General features: G+C 46.6%; 1 protein-coding gene across 1 annotated transcript; it reads left to right on the forward strand.

The window, feature by feature from the left end:
- Positions 1-2,002: 2,002 nt before the first annotated feature.
- On the forward strand, positions 2,003-12,811 carry rai1 (retinoic acid induced 1; the record flags this gene model as incomplete). The annotated part of the gene is made up of 4 exons (XM_083931891.1): positions 2,003-8,560; positions 8,775-8,868; positions 10,293-10,342; positions 12,766-12,811. The coding sequence occupies 4 exons, from the start codon at positions 2,003-2,005 to the stop codon at positions 12,772-12,774; spliced, it is 6,711 nt and encodes a 2,236-aa protein (XP_083788017.1). The 3' UTR covers positions 12,775-12,811.
- Positions 12,812-15,352: the final 2,541 nt, after the last annotated feature.

Here is a 15,352-nt window from a genome sequence, read left to right on the forward strand (position 1 = left end):
AATCTATAGATGGTGTGTGTGTATGTGTGTGTGTGTGTGTGTGTGTGTGTGTGTGTGTGTGTGTGTGTGTGTGTGTGTGTGTGTGTGTGTGTGTGTGTGTGTGTGTGTGTGTGTGTGTGTGTGTGTGTGTGTGTGTGTGTGCGCGCGCGCGTTTGTGTGTGTGTGTATGTATGTGTGTGTTTGTTGTGTGTTTGTGTCTATATTTATGGGACTGCCAAAAGCTGTGAACCTGCATACATAAACATAAACAGACCTGCACTTCAGGCGCGCACACACAGACATACAGACACACAGACACAGACACACAGACACACACACACATACACACACACACACACACACACACACACACACACACACACACACACACACACACACACACACACACAAAATGAATGCATGCAATAATCACACTTCTTTGCCTCCACGCGCACACACACACACTCGACACACACACTGTGTTTCAGAGATGAATAATGCTACTGTGCATCTGGTGGGATGCACCGCTGTCCCTGGGGCGGGTTGAATGCTGGGATATTGTGCTGGAACCGGCTGACACACAAAAACACACACACACACACACACACACACACACATACACACAAGCTCAGTGCTCTGTCTCCAGGTGACTCTGTTCCTTTTATAGAGCAGAGCACTTCCTGCCCCCTCCTCTCTTCTTTTCTCTTTTGTATGAATGCATAAACACACGCTCATAAACACGCATATACACACACACACACACACACACACACACACGCATAGGCAAAAAGATTACAGACAAACATTCTAATGTGCACACACATACTGACACAAACCCACTCTACAAGACCCCTACTGAAAGAATGCACGCAAATGTACACTGTAACACTTTCACTATCCCTTGGAAGAAATTAGAGTTTGCATGTGTGCAGGAAAAGAGCAGGAGGAGAGAGCACAGTAGAAGAGGGCTCAGTTGAACCTTTTATGAAACTCTGCATCAAAGACAAACTAGAAAATATAGCTTTACAATGTTTGTTTAGGTAATATAATTGAATATCTTGCAGTGTTGGGAAAAAAGGGGCTAAGTCTGGGGATCATATTTGATACAAAACAATAATAATGAATAATGCAGCATACAAAGTCCGTTGGAAAGCTAAATAGCCACAGTGGTTCTGTAAGTGAGTTCAGCTGGGACTCAGAGCCAGTGTTACGACCCAACACAGATGTTCTTCAGATGTCATCTTATTGCTGTGGCCTGCTGTGTTTGAACACTTGCCCGGTCTCAGTCATGCATCTCTATATATTCACACACACAAAAATGTCTGCAGTTGTTATTTACTTTGTTACAAATAGGTAATTAAGTTCCCACACACCACTCTCTCTTTCTTCTTCCTCTTCCACACGTGTCAATCACTGCAGCAGAGACTGCATCACTTGTCTGCCCCTCCATCTTGAGGCTGAAACAGATCCTGGAGCCTGCACTATAGAGGGGCCATTTTATACACACACACACACACACACACACACACACACACACACAAAATAATTCACATACATATGCACGTTTCTTCATATTGTTCAAAGACAAAATAAGGAGATTAGTGCCACGAGCGACCTGAAATACAGTTGTTGTGTTGTTTTTTGTTGTTGTTGTTGTTGATGATGATGTTAAATTAAATGATGCTAATGAACTAACAAATATGTGACTTTGGGTAAACGATCTACATTATACTGTATCTACATGGGATTCGCAAAACCTGTGTGTGTTTTAATGTTTGGAAAATATCATCTTTTGACTTTTGCTCTGACTCCATGGATGTTAAATTAGAATTAGACATTGAATATTAAAGTAGAGAATGTAGAATGGATGAACCTCAGGCTCAACAGTACTAACCCTCATATTTTTTTTCTTTTTTCCCTTGCCCCCCTTCTCTCCCTGTCTTCAGAACCCCTAACCCCCCTTCCCCCTTTCCTGTCTCACCTCACCTCCCCCTCCCAGCTCTGGCTACAGACGGCGTGAGTTATGCAGTCCTTCCGTGAGCGCAGCGGTGGTTACCACAGCAACCAACCCTGCTACCAGCAGGAGCCCCATGAATTATCCCGCCTGGAGACCTACCGGCAACACCCGCATCATCCCCATGCCCAGCACCCGCACCCAGGCCCCGGTCCACATCCAGGCCCAGGCCCAGGGCACACCAGGTCAGCTTATGAGGCTCATTCACTGGCTAACCCCACAAGCATGCCTCCAGCTGGAGGACCAGGAACTGGAGGACCCAAGGACTGTTACAGCCAGCAAGCCTACCCTGGTTACCCAGGCAATGGTGGAGGGAATGGGAGTGGAAATGCTGGCTCAGCACCCTCGCAGGCAAAGAAATCCTACAGAGGAAGCAAAGTGCCCCCACCAAACCCCAGTCAGCATCTACAGGGTCCTGGGGGCTATAGTAACCACATGGGTCCTGGGAGTTACTCAGCCCAGTATATGACTGAAGGCCACCTCCAGCAGAAATGGGAGGACTCAGCCCAGTTAGCACAGTATGACCAGGACATGGTGGGGCGTATGGAGGCTGGTGGTACCCCTGCACCCGGCTCGTCCCAGTACATGGACCAGAACATGCTGGGCCATACTCAGACCCAGTGCCACCAGCCCTCCACCCCTGCCTATACCAGCCCCCACCATCAGCCCCATCCTCCTAACCCTGCCCCCTCCCCTCTCATGTACCCCCAGAGTCACCTTCACTTCCCCCAGCACTCACCCTCTCCTTCGCCATACATGGAAAAGTGCAGCCCAATGCCCCACTGTTTCAAAGGTTACAACATACCTCCCACTTCCCAGTATGGCAGACAAATGAGCAGCCACAGCAATCTGAAGCAAGGAGCTTACAGGTCAACCCAGAACAGTTACGGCTACCAGCAGCCTCCCTCCAGAGGTTATGAGCAGCAGCCTCCTTTACAGACCATGACCAACCCCCAGGAGCCCCACCCTAAATACCAACACTACAGCCAACCCCAACAAAACTACTGTCTCTCAGAGCTGTCTGTCAGATCCCCAGAACAATATTATCAGACTTGTAGCCCCTCCTCAAGCCACTCTCCTGCTCGCTCTGTAGGACGCTCCCCCTCATACAGCTCCACCCCTTCACCACTAATGACCAATCCAGAGTCGTTTCAGTATGGCCAACCTCCCATGACCCCTGGGGCAGCTTCCTCCTCTTCATCCTCTTCAGCCGGTATGCAGGAGCAAGCCAATGCCAACACCATGCTGATGCCGCCACGCTCACACCCTTCACCCAATGTTCCCCATGCAGCCCCCCACAGCTACACTACCACACCGCAGGTCCCCACCATGAAAGAACGCTTCTCAGAGAAGCTGTTGTCAAACCCCAGCTTGTGGAGCCTGAATGCCCTCACCTCTCAGGTAGAGAACATATCTAATAATGTCCAGCAACTGCTGCTTTCAGAAGCCCTGGTGGCCAACAAGAAAGGTGGTAAGCGCAGCAGTGGAGGGAGCAACAGCAGTGCTGGAAGTGGAGCATCCATCAAAAAGGGTGAGGAGTACAAAAGTCCTCCATATCCAGATGGTGGTGGTAGTAGTGTTGGTGGAGGCCCCATGCAGGACCCTTACTCTACCCCACAGCACCAGCCAATACCCATGGAACTTCACGAGGGAGGGTACTCCAGCAGTAGTGATGAACAACTGGAAAGGGGCTACTTCTACTGTGGCCAGGGCCGAAGTCCAGCACAAGCTCCTAATAACACACAACTCAGCCTGGATACAGCCTCTTCATGTTCCATGACATCTCCTGATGATATGTCCACAAGGTCTGGAGACTCAGGACTGCACAACCTTACCCCTGACCCTACTAGATGTCAGTCAGGACGGGGAGGAGATGGCATGAGTACTCCAGTGAAGAGCATTGGTGATGAGAGGTCTCCTACAAGCATTACAATCCCCAGTCCTATGAAACAAGAAAGGGACTCCCCTTCCGATATACAGCATATCAATGAGCCTGTCAAAGAGAACTTTGAAGAATCAGCCTGGACAGAGAAATCAGCTGACAAAGAGGAGGTGTCAACAGATTCAACTCCTAACTGTGAGAGAAATTCTGACACAACTAAATCTACAGAGAACCTGGAGAAATGGTCAGATGAAGAGAAATGCCCAGCTCTCTACAGCAGTGCAGACAAAGGGGGGGAAGAAAAAAGCTATTGCTATAAGGAGACAGTGTACCAAGGGGTTCAGAGTAAATATGATCCTGATGAAAGAGACTCAGTTGAACAGTCCCCTGCAGCTCTATCTGACTCCAGCCACAAGGAACACTTTGGCCAAGAGATTAAATCTGAGGTGTTCAAATCTGAGTCTCCGACTGCATCTGAGAGCTCAGTGAAAACATTGCCTTTCATTTCTAGGGGTGACCTTGAACAGGATCAATATTCCACAGAGAAGGAGGACAGCTCAGAGAACACCTCTCCAACCCACCCAGTAGAGACCTTGGATGAGAGCAATTCAGACAAAAGAGAGAGCAGAGATGAGGAGGATGAAGGGGAGGTAGAGGAGGAAGGGGGTGGACAGGAAGAGGCAGATGAAGAGGAAGAAGAAACACAGAAACAACAACAACATTCTCTTTCCCCTCCTATGTCTGCAGATGTTAGAGAGGAACAAGGGGAGGATGAGAAAGTGTCAACAAATAAGGAGCACATAAATAACAGCAATGTTCAAGAGAAGCATCCTGGAGATCCCTGCAGCAGGACAGAGAGTCAAAGTACTGAGCTCCATACTGACAACGAGCCTGCAGGGGTGCCTGCCCATCCAAATGCAGCAGCAGCAACAGCAGCAGCAGATGCTTCCACAAGGGAGTCAGCCATTGGTGACACTGCTCCTCAACCTCAATCTGCCATGCCTGTCTTCTCTGCTCTCAATGACAAGACGACATCTCCAGCTCAAGCCAGGGATCATATTGATCACAGTGATGCTAAAGTGCTGGAGCCAGACTCTCCTCAGCTACCAGGAAAGTCGATACTTCCCTCACCCCCCTCCTGGGCAGACACACCACCCTCCCCCAAAAAAGGTGATGAGGACATGGAGCCAGGCATCAGCTGTGCCAGTGCTGTGACCCCCTTGGCCAAGCCGGAACCTGTGGTCCCATCTGCTCAGCCAAGGGCCTTTGGGCGTAAGCATGCCAGGGGCAGAAGGAGAATCATGCATTCAGGTGTAGGAATCAGGCGACAGCTAAGCTTGGAGAGGGAGGGGGGGAAGGAAGAAGAAGGAGCCCCCTTACCTACACAGAAACCCTGCATGCCTCCGAGCAAAACTGTGCTATTTTCAGATCAAATGGACCTAACTCATCAGGAATCTATTGTGAGCCAGACTCCCAAAATGCTAACTGATGGTTTTCGTTCAAGAATGTGCACTCGCTCATTTAATGCACCAGACATGCCACCCAAAGTTGAGCCTCATGTGAAGAGAAAACCAGGCCCAAAGCCAGGTTCAAAGCCTGGGCTCAAACCAGGGCCAAAACCTGGGCCTAAACCAGGAGCCAAGCCAGGTCCAAAACCAGGGCCTAAACCTAGCCTAAAGCCTGGACCTAAGCCTGGGCCAAAGCCTGGACCTAAACTAGGTCAAAAACCAGGACCAAAACCTGTGCCAAATGAACCAGAGCTGCCACCGAAAATTGAGACTCCTGTGAAACGAAAACCAGGACCAAAACCAGGTTCAAAGCCTGGGCCAAAACCTGGGCCGAAACCTGGAACAAAACCTGGACCAAAACCTGGTCCAAAACCAGCTCTAAAGCCAGGTCCAAAACCAGGTCTTAAGCCTGGAACCAAGCCTACAGATATCTTGCCCTGCGATGACACAGCACCTACCAAGGCCTCAGTGGGTCGCCCCAAAGGCTCAGTTTCTAAAGCAAAGCTGTTACAACAAGAAGAAACCATTCAACCTTTGACAGGACTGCAAAGCAAGGGCAGAAAGAGCCCAAAAGCTGCAATATCACAAATAAACCCGGAAGAAAAACAAGCAAACCATGAGGTTAAGGCACCAGAGAAAGAGGGTAAGAACATGGTCTTGAGATCCAGAAAGCCCTCGCAAGACAAACTGTCAAAAGAAAAAGAAAAGATCATTGGGGAAGATATTGTGCTGCAGACACTTAAAGAAATTGAAGCCAGTGATGATTCTCCAAAAGTAGAGGAGGCTGTTACTGTGGAACAAACTTCAACTCACATTTCAGTCAAAAACACAGGTGTTCCAGCAGACCCACCTGCCCCACTAGTCCAAACTGAGCAATCTGAAGAAAACACATCATTTCCTTTAAAACGGAAACCTAGTCCAGAGCTTTCTACAACACCAGTAAAGAGAAAGAGGGGTCCAAAGCCCAAACCAAAATCCTTACCACCTCAGCCTCCTCTGCTGGAACAGATCGCCTCTACACCCAAGGAGAAGGTTGTCCGAGGCCCCAGAAGAAAACAAGGGCCACCCAAGAAAGCTTCTGTGGTCACTCCCCAACCTAAAGACACTCCTCTAACCTCCAACATCAGTGAAACTGACATCACTAGTGATATGGCTGTGGTGCCGCCTCAATGCCCCACTAGAACAAAAGTTCTCCCACCACGCAAAGGCAGAGGACAGAAATACGAGGCCATGGTTCAGAAAATTACATCTCCTAGCTCAAAAAAACACCTCCCAATTCCCCAGATAGACAGCAATCTAACTGATGATGTGACAGCCAAGGCTTTGCCTCAACATGTCTTGAAAGAAGGTGAGACATCTATGCTCACAAATAGTACAGAGATGATAGAGGGAGACGTGAAAAGCCTAGAGTCTAGACAAGACGGAGTGAAACAACAAGGCTCAGTGAGAAAAAAGGAGATAACGCAAGAGAGAGAAAAGCATGAGGTTAGTCAAGAGGCATCAACGCCAGCAAAGGAGAGACAAGGGGTGAAAGAAGAGGTAATAAAGAAGGAGGAGACAAGGCAAGAAAACACAAAATCAGGGACAGAGCAGGATGCCAAAGCTCACAAGGTTTGGAGCTCAACAGATGCCCCAGTAGAAGTCAAGTCTCCAGGAGAATGGACACCACAGGCCTCAGAAGGTGTGTCTTCTACTGCCACTAAGTCTGCCAGAACTAAGAGGAAGAGATGGGCCATGGTGGAGAGCACAGATGCCTCAGTAGTAGCCCTGGAAGCAGGGAGCCTAATAGTTACAACACCAAGACTAGCCAAGCAGAGGGCCATTAAAAACAACCATGAGATGCACCTAAAACAGAGGAGAAAGAAGAGAAAAGGCCAAACCTCTCTAGAAGAAACAGAGAACGTCAAGGAGACAAATCTTGAAATAGCAGAACAACAACAGGAGAGGATAGAGGAGAAGGTATCCCCCACAGAGTCCACAGTACCTCTGCCAATCAGCCCAGATGAGATCACAGAAGCCCCCCAGGTTACCAGCACAGAACTCATTCAGAAACCTAGGAGAGGCAGAAAACCATCTGCAAATCCAACTAAGAGGAAACGAGGCAAAGCTCCGTCAGAGCAGATTCCTGGCAAACCAATAAAGGTCCATAAAAAGCCTGGGCCAAAACCTGGGATGAAAGATGCCGTCGAGGTTATTGAGGCAGTAGTACGGGCCGCAGGAAGTGAACGGGCCGAAAAAGAGGAGAGAGAAAAAGAAGAAATGGAAAGAAGGGAAAGACAAAAGGACGAAAATCCGGAGACGTGTATCACAGGTCCTGTAGTGAGAATATCAGAAAAACAGACGGAGATCATTTCTGTGAAAAGAATCAGACGCAGACCAGTACATCAAAATTCAAAACTGTCTTTCTGTCCTTACGTACGGATTAACAACTCCAGAGACTTTTCCTCTTGGTGTGCCATAGTCAACAAGCCTGAGGATGCAGTAATATTTCAGAGACGTAGAAAAAAAGGCATACTCAGAATGAGGAATCCTTTCACAGTTGCAAAGGTTGTGCCACACACTGCTGCCATGCTACAAGGACCCTTAGTAAACAGCCATCTAATTGACAGGTGTCTTACATGTTGTCTGTGTGGAAAGCCAGCAAATTATAGAGACCTAGGTGATTTATGCGGACCCTACTACACAGAGGATGGTGTTCCACGGAAAATTTTGACGATCGGGCACACAGAATCCCTCAGGGAAGAGTCACAGAAGACCACTGACAACAACAGTAGAAGCAGCAGCGAAGAATCGTCCAACTCCTTGAAGAACGAGGGCGAGGGCAGCACAGAAAAGGAGGGCAGTACAGAGGCATCTACTCAAGAGGGCAGCAGTAGCAGACACCATCATTGGCGCTACAGACGAGTAGAAAGAACAGAGAGAATGGGTCTGGAAGATGGTCCACGAAGATTAACTCTCCGAGAGAGGTTTAGGAGGATGAAGCAGCTCCAGGCCCACAGCAGAGGGGCTTCAAGTGACCAGGAGGGTGGTGGTAATGTGTTCCAAAGGCTACAAGTAGAAGCAGAGGCTAAAGAGCACTGGGCCCATGAAAACTGTGCCATTTGGACCAAGGGTGTAATTATGATAGCTGGGAGGCTATATGGACTGAGGGAGGCCGCCAACAACTCAGCCCAAACGGTACAATAGCAATGATCAACACTGAGCCTCTTCTGAAATGTGTGCATGCTAATGGAAGTTAAGAGAGATACTATGGACCTACTTTGAGAAATTGATGTTAACTATGAACATTTTTTCCTATTTTCTCCCTCTCTATCCCTATGTCTCTGTTGGTCAATTTGTTTGTTTCTTTATTGGTCTCGGACCATATGTCCGTCTGTCTGACTAACCCCAGAGCTGCTACAAGTGCCAGATTGTGGGGGCGTCCCTCAGCTGCTGTTGGAGAGGCTGCTCTCATAAATACCACTATGTCTGCGCCAAAGAGATAGGTAAGAGACCACAGCGAGAAGTAAGGAAGAGAGCAACAAGGGATGAAAGGGCAGAAAAGCCAGGGAGAAGGAGGAGAAATAAGGAGGGAAATTGGGAACGGGAAATTGAACGTGAGTTTAGAGGGCAATGGGGAGGGGAATAAATAAGGCAGGTAGAAAAAAACGAGAAAAATTAAAGGAGAGGGGAGAAAGTGAAGGTAGAGAAAGTGGATGTGGGCAAAATGAGAGAAGGAAAATAACATTATTGAGTGCGAGAAGAGATGGCTGAGAGTGCTAGGGGAGAGCAAAGGAGGGGGAAAAGAGGCAGGGAGCCTTGAATAAAGGGGATGATGAGAGGAAAGTGGGACCCTGGAGTGTGCAAGAGGGAGAGGGGGAAGAGATAGAGGGAGGAGGGTGTGTATGTGTGCATTATTGACCACAACCCCTGTGGCTCCGTCCATCCATTCCGTTGTCTGGGGACTGAATGTGCGCGCGCGCGTGTGCGTGTGCGTGTGCGCGTGTGTGTGTGCGTGTGTGTGTGTGTGTGTGTGTGCGTGTGTGTGTGTGTGTGTGTGTGTGTGTGTGTGTATCCGTTGTTGTCAATATAAGTGAGCGTCTATGTGTCAGCACATGTGTGTTGTATGGCTTTCCCTCAGATATGTACTTTGATCGTTCTCTCATGTAGAGAGTAGACTGAATCTTTAGCATTAATCTCAAGAAGAAAGTGTGTGTGTGTGTGTGTGTGTGTGTGTGTGTGTGTGTGTGTGTGTGTGTGTGTGTGTGTGTGTGTGTGTGTGTGTGTGTGTGTGTGTGTGTGTGTGTGTGTGTGTGTGTGTGTGTGTGAGTGTGTGCGTGTGTGTGTGTGTGCGTGTGTGTGCGTGTGTGTGTGCGTGTGTGTGTGCGTGTGAGAGTGTGTGCCCTACTGCCTGAATGCTGTCTCAAATGCTTCTCTAGGTGCGTCTTTAAACCATGTTCCCTTCTATGTGTTTGTGTGTGTGTGTGTGTGTGTGTGTGTATCTGTTGTTGTCAATATAAGTGAGCGTCTGTGTGTCAGCACATGTGTGTTGTATGGCTTTCCCTCACATTACCTCATGCCAAGGAAGTACAGTGTAAGGATTAGAAGGCCTGCCACGTCTGCCTAGCCAGCACAGGGAGCAAAGCGGGGCCCTTTTTAATCCTGCTGAGTGCACCAGCCATATCTGCCTGCCTGCCTGCCTGCATCGCAACTCATCCACTCAGTCTCTTTCCTTCTTCAGTAGCTCTCTTTCTCTCTCTTTGCCTCATTTGTCATTCTAACCCATTCATTTATTTGGATTTTTGGGGGGTTGGGGAGAGGAGGTGTTGTGTTCCTTAATGCTATTTCTTTTATTTATTGTTATTGTCTATCTGCGACCCAGTACCTTATGCTCTCCTTTTCTTTCTTTTTTTTCTCTCTCCCTGCGTAGGCTGCACATTCCATGAGGATGACTTCTCCATCAAATGTCCTAAACATGAGGTAAGAAAATGAAAGCCTCAAAACTATTAAATAAATACATATCCGTCCTTCTATTATCCATTTTGAGGGGGTTTAAAACCTTTCACCTAATCATAACTGCATCCTAAGTTAACGGTGAGTCATGCACAGAAGAAAGGAGGGAGGGTTAACAGCCAACACAGGCTAACGAGATCTCAGACATTAGTGCTTTCATATATGTTCATGTACAGTAGGTGCGCATAGGTTTGCACACTTATAGCCTCTCTGCTACAGAAACCGCTGTGCATTTAGATTTTTTTTTCTTCTCCCCAGTTCCCTCTCTGCAGCACAGAACAAAAATTGAGTTCACACATGTTGCTGTCACAAGCAGCAGCACCATGGCTGGATAGATGATACATTGCAGAACAGAAAACACAATTGTCAGCTCCTGTAAAACAGAGAAAGAATCAAAGGGGGAAACACAAGGGCTCAGGTTGGTGTTTCATGTATCAATTACCCTGTCTCCCATGCCAAGATCTCAGACTCTCATCTTGTACTGACCGATATTTTGTTACCAAATCAATATGTACCCAATGACCTTGGCAAGCTAGCCCCATATCAACCACCAGTAAGAAAACACTTAGTAACGCGCACTTTGTGTATTACTGTCGCTCAACACCCGCTGTTATGACTGCAGATCACTGCAATTACAATGGGTCACCGTTTTTGTGTTAATGTGAACAGTCCACTCCACAGTCAACTTTACTGTAAGACAGATGCCATCTGGTGGTGGCGTATTTACACTGCAGTACAGAGAGGAAGGTCAAATGCAGAGGTAGGAGGGGGAGGGAAGCAGAGAGGGAGAGATGCTGACATTCAGCAGGGAGCAGCGGTGCATTGAGGCAGCAGTGGCAGTAGCCTCACTCCCTCCCCTCTCTGCAGCTCTCTTTCCCTCCCTCCCTCTCTCCCTCCCTCTTCCTTTCCTGTTCTCCTCTGTGCAGACTGACAGGGATGAAAAGCTGGCTGCTGATCAAAACACCCCACCCAGCATCACCGCCTGCTATCCTCCCCACATGCTCAGTTCAACCCTTTCTCTCTCTCTCTCCTACTTTCTCCTTCCTCTTGTCTTTTTTCCCCCTTATTTGGCTTTTTTGGCTCTATGCTGTAGCTCCCTCACTCTGTTCACCTCTCATCTTCTGCGAGCTCCCTTTTTCCATTTTTAAGTCGTCCTCCCTTCATCCCTCCTCATCCCTTCGTACCTTTTTCTCTCTCATCTCTCTCTCTACTTCTCTCCCCATCTCTCCTCATCTCAACTCCCACGTCTAAGCAGCATAAATAGAGTATGCGAAACACAGAGAAAAAGGAGAGCAAGACACAGAGAGAGAGAGATTGTTGTTAGCGTGCTGAGGCAGAGCTGTCATCAGCTGAGGGATCTGAAGGTCTGTGTGTGTGGGTCTGTGCTGCGCCAATTTACGCACAGCAGCCTAATCAAAGGGAAGAGCAGACACATACGTACACACACACACAAACACACACAACCACCCCACCCATGGGTTCCCCCTCTGAAATTCTCCCTCTGCCTGTGTTCACTTGGTTTCAGGGTTGGAACACACATATCGATGAAATCACACACATGTTGCCTTCAGCTGTGGCATAGTGATCGGGAGAGAGACAGGCAGGGAAATGAAAAAAACTGTTGTGTGCTGCAGCTGAGTGGGAACAAAAGACAAGTGGGGGCAGTTACATCAAAGAGCGACAGAATGAAAGCGACAGGGATGGATAGAGAGAAGAAGGGCAACAAGAGAGACAGGCAGCACTCTGTGATTGAGAAAAAAACGAGTGAGACTAAAGGTTTAAAAGAATGAGAATTACTCCAGGGAGGTAAACAGAAATAGAGGAAAGAAAGAGGGAAAGATAAGAGACAGAGGGTAGCTGCTGGTCTGAGTCCAGGCCATAAGGATGGGCAACTGGCAATTCAGAGAGAAAGACAGAGAAGGTGAACAAGAGATACTGAAGGGGCTGCAGAGGAGGATAAGGGGAAAGAAAGCGCTCCACCATCACCAACACACCAGCGCAATTAGTAGGCGTTCCTGCTGTGTCTTTCACAGTGGAGCTGGTTCACTGGCCAGCTGCATCCATCTCCCCACTCCTGCAGCCAGCTCGTTTTCATGTCTGCAGATCTGCGCAGAACAATCTAGCACACTCACAAAGATGTATGTACAGCACATACATGTGAGCTCTGACCTTCAGTATACCTGCACATGCATATATTGCAGCTACTGCACAGTTTTTATAATAGTTTAAAACACATACCAAAAGAACAAAAACACTCATGTTCTGCATTGCTGTGAGGGCAATGTAACAGTAACAGAGGGAAGACCTCCAAAGATCAGGCACAACTCCTCCTTTCTCTCTGTGTGTTTGGGACTTGAATTCATGTAAGTCTCTCTTCCCTTTTTCTACAGGACCTGTAAGATATTCCAGTTCACCACCTCCACCACCAACACCACCTCAAGGCAAGCATCACCTATCCAGCAAGGCAAACAAAGATGCTGTCCTAACAGCCACCTATACCTAAAAAACACGGTGATGACTAATGAAGGACAGGCACATCGTCCAGTGAGGCAGGGGGAGGGTAAGTGGCTGCGCTGAGGTGGAGCTAGGAGCAATACAAACCCTGGAGAATGGCTCTGCAGAGAAAAGCTGCTCCCTGAACCCGGCCTGGAAATGCGTTTTCCCAACTGAGCCCGGTACTGGAAGGCATAAGGTAGTGGCACTGTTTAACAGGAGGATAGACTGCGCTTTAGAGACCGTGAGCCTAGAGCCCAGTGCACAGGCGGGCTGTTTGAAATGCAGAGCAAGGATTGTGTGTGTGTTCTGCCTTCGGATGGGTTGCTATCATATTCAGACACCTGGCGGACACTGATTGGACAGGAGCATCCCTCTGGCCACCTTGTCTGTGGGCCAAGAAGTGTGTATGTGCGTGTCTGCGTGTGTGTCTCTGGGTGTGTGTGCGTGTAATGATCCCATTATCATTTTACAGCCACATCATCAGTGTGTATGCGCATTATGTGTCTGTGTGAGGGAAGAAATTCATCTCAAATTCAAGATGTCATTGCATCAAAAAAGCAGCAGCCAACCACTGGATGTACTATCTCAATGTGTGCGTTTTGTGTTTAAAACAAAAAAGGAAACTGTACATGATGATGTGCTTTACAGGTTCTAAATATTCTGATATTGAAGAGTTAAGAAAAAAAATGGCCGCAGTATTTTAATATAATGCTCTTATCTTCTGAGATGTATTTTGATGTGCATTATCACTATACGATCATTGCGTCACCCTTGGTATATGTCAGGCTATGTTGTAATTCAGAAATTAAAAAAAGAAAAATTAAAAAAAGAAAAAACAATAACTCTGTTTAAGAGTGTTACTCCCATTTCAATGTGCACATTCAATATGTACAGTAGACACCGCCATCATCATTCTACAGCTTGCAGATCAGGGCTCCAAGGGTCCAACCGGGAGTCAGGTCATCTCACTTCATATCTATGTACAGCTCAGAAGTATTACTGTTAAACATTGCCACAATGTATGATTATTTCACCTTCCACAGCAACACAGAAAGATAAACATTCAATTCAGATTTCACAACACACCTGTTCGTGTATCTCAAATGTAGCCTCTTTCACTCTTCCATGCTATGTAACTATGCCCTGTAGAGGGTGTCAGTACTGTTCATATCAAAATGAGACATATTTAAGTATTAGAGCATAAAAGAAAGTGCAAAAACGTCACACCAAACATTCTCTTTTATGAAGCTCATTATTTAATGGTGTATATAAGTATTTGATGCTGTTTAAATGTAAGATGTGATGTACTAATATAATTGTGTATAGTATTTCCTAGAGATGTTTATTTTCTATAAAATGGAATATGTTATTGCTTATAAAATGTTATTAAAAGAATCCATTGATGAAAAAAATATTGACCTTTTTTGGGAATGTCACTTGTCATGAGTTGGAGCATGCCGTTTTATTGATTTTCATGTCTATTTGTTTGGAATCGATGACACAGCATCACTTTGTTTGAAATGTTTTTGTAACGCCAATGTTAAATATACCAGCACCTTTCAATGCTGCTATGACTAATGCCTGCTCTTTTTGTCTTTACTGAATGCGCACTGACATTGACACACTGCAGACACAATCTGGATCAGCATACTGTCTGTCACCAGGTAAAAGTGACCACAATGAGTAAAAAAAGTACAAATTTACATTATCATAGCCAAAGTAACACATCCCAGCATGATAGTCATATTCAAAGGTTTCCAAAGTGATATTAATAAAAATGTATTAGAAAAGGGGACATATTGTGCTTATCATTAGGTTCATACTTGCATTTTGGGTTTCTACTAGAACATGTTCACATACTTTAATGTTCAAAAACACATTATTTTTGTCATACTGTCTGTCTGAATATACCTGTATTTACCCGCTGTCTGAAACGCTCTGTTTTAGTAACTGTCTCTTTAAGCCTACCTCTTATTGGTCAGGGTTTCCAAACCTTTCCCATCCGCGATCTTGGCGGCTCTGGGCCGTCGTTGCAGCCGGGGAATAACTGTAACGGCACTTTATTCCTATATATAGTATAGTTGTGACATCACAACAGTACAGAAGTCCTGACGACTCATTTAAAGACAGTTTCTGGATTCAGACTTGTTGCATTTCTCTGTGGATAGAGCATTTTGATATTTCACAGTATTTATAATGCATCTCAAACTAAATGGAAATCTCACCTTTACAATATTGCACCTTTAAGAAGGCACATTCCAGGCAACTATTAACAACAGCAATTGACTTTAAGCATTTGCTTACTGTTACAGTTTTATTGGGGTTTGGACAATATAATGTATTCTTTTGCATTTTTTCCCGCAATTTTTACATGTGACCCCATGACCAACTTGCATAATTTTGAGTTTAGTGAAGGCCTCTTTTAATTATTTTTATCATCATGATTATCATGTGGTATTAAACTCCATTACCCCCATTAAC

The sequence above is a fragment of the Echiichthys vipera genome, assembly GCF_963691815.1.
Source record: "Echiichthys vipera genome assembly, chromosome: 17".
Classification (NCBI taxonomy): domain Eukaryota; kingdom Metazoa; phylum Chordata; class Actinopteri; order Perciformes; family Trachinidae; genus Echiichthys; species Echiichthys vipera.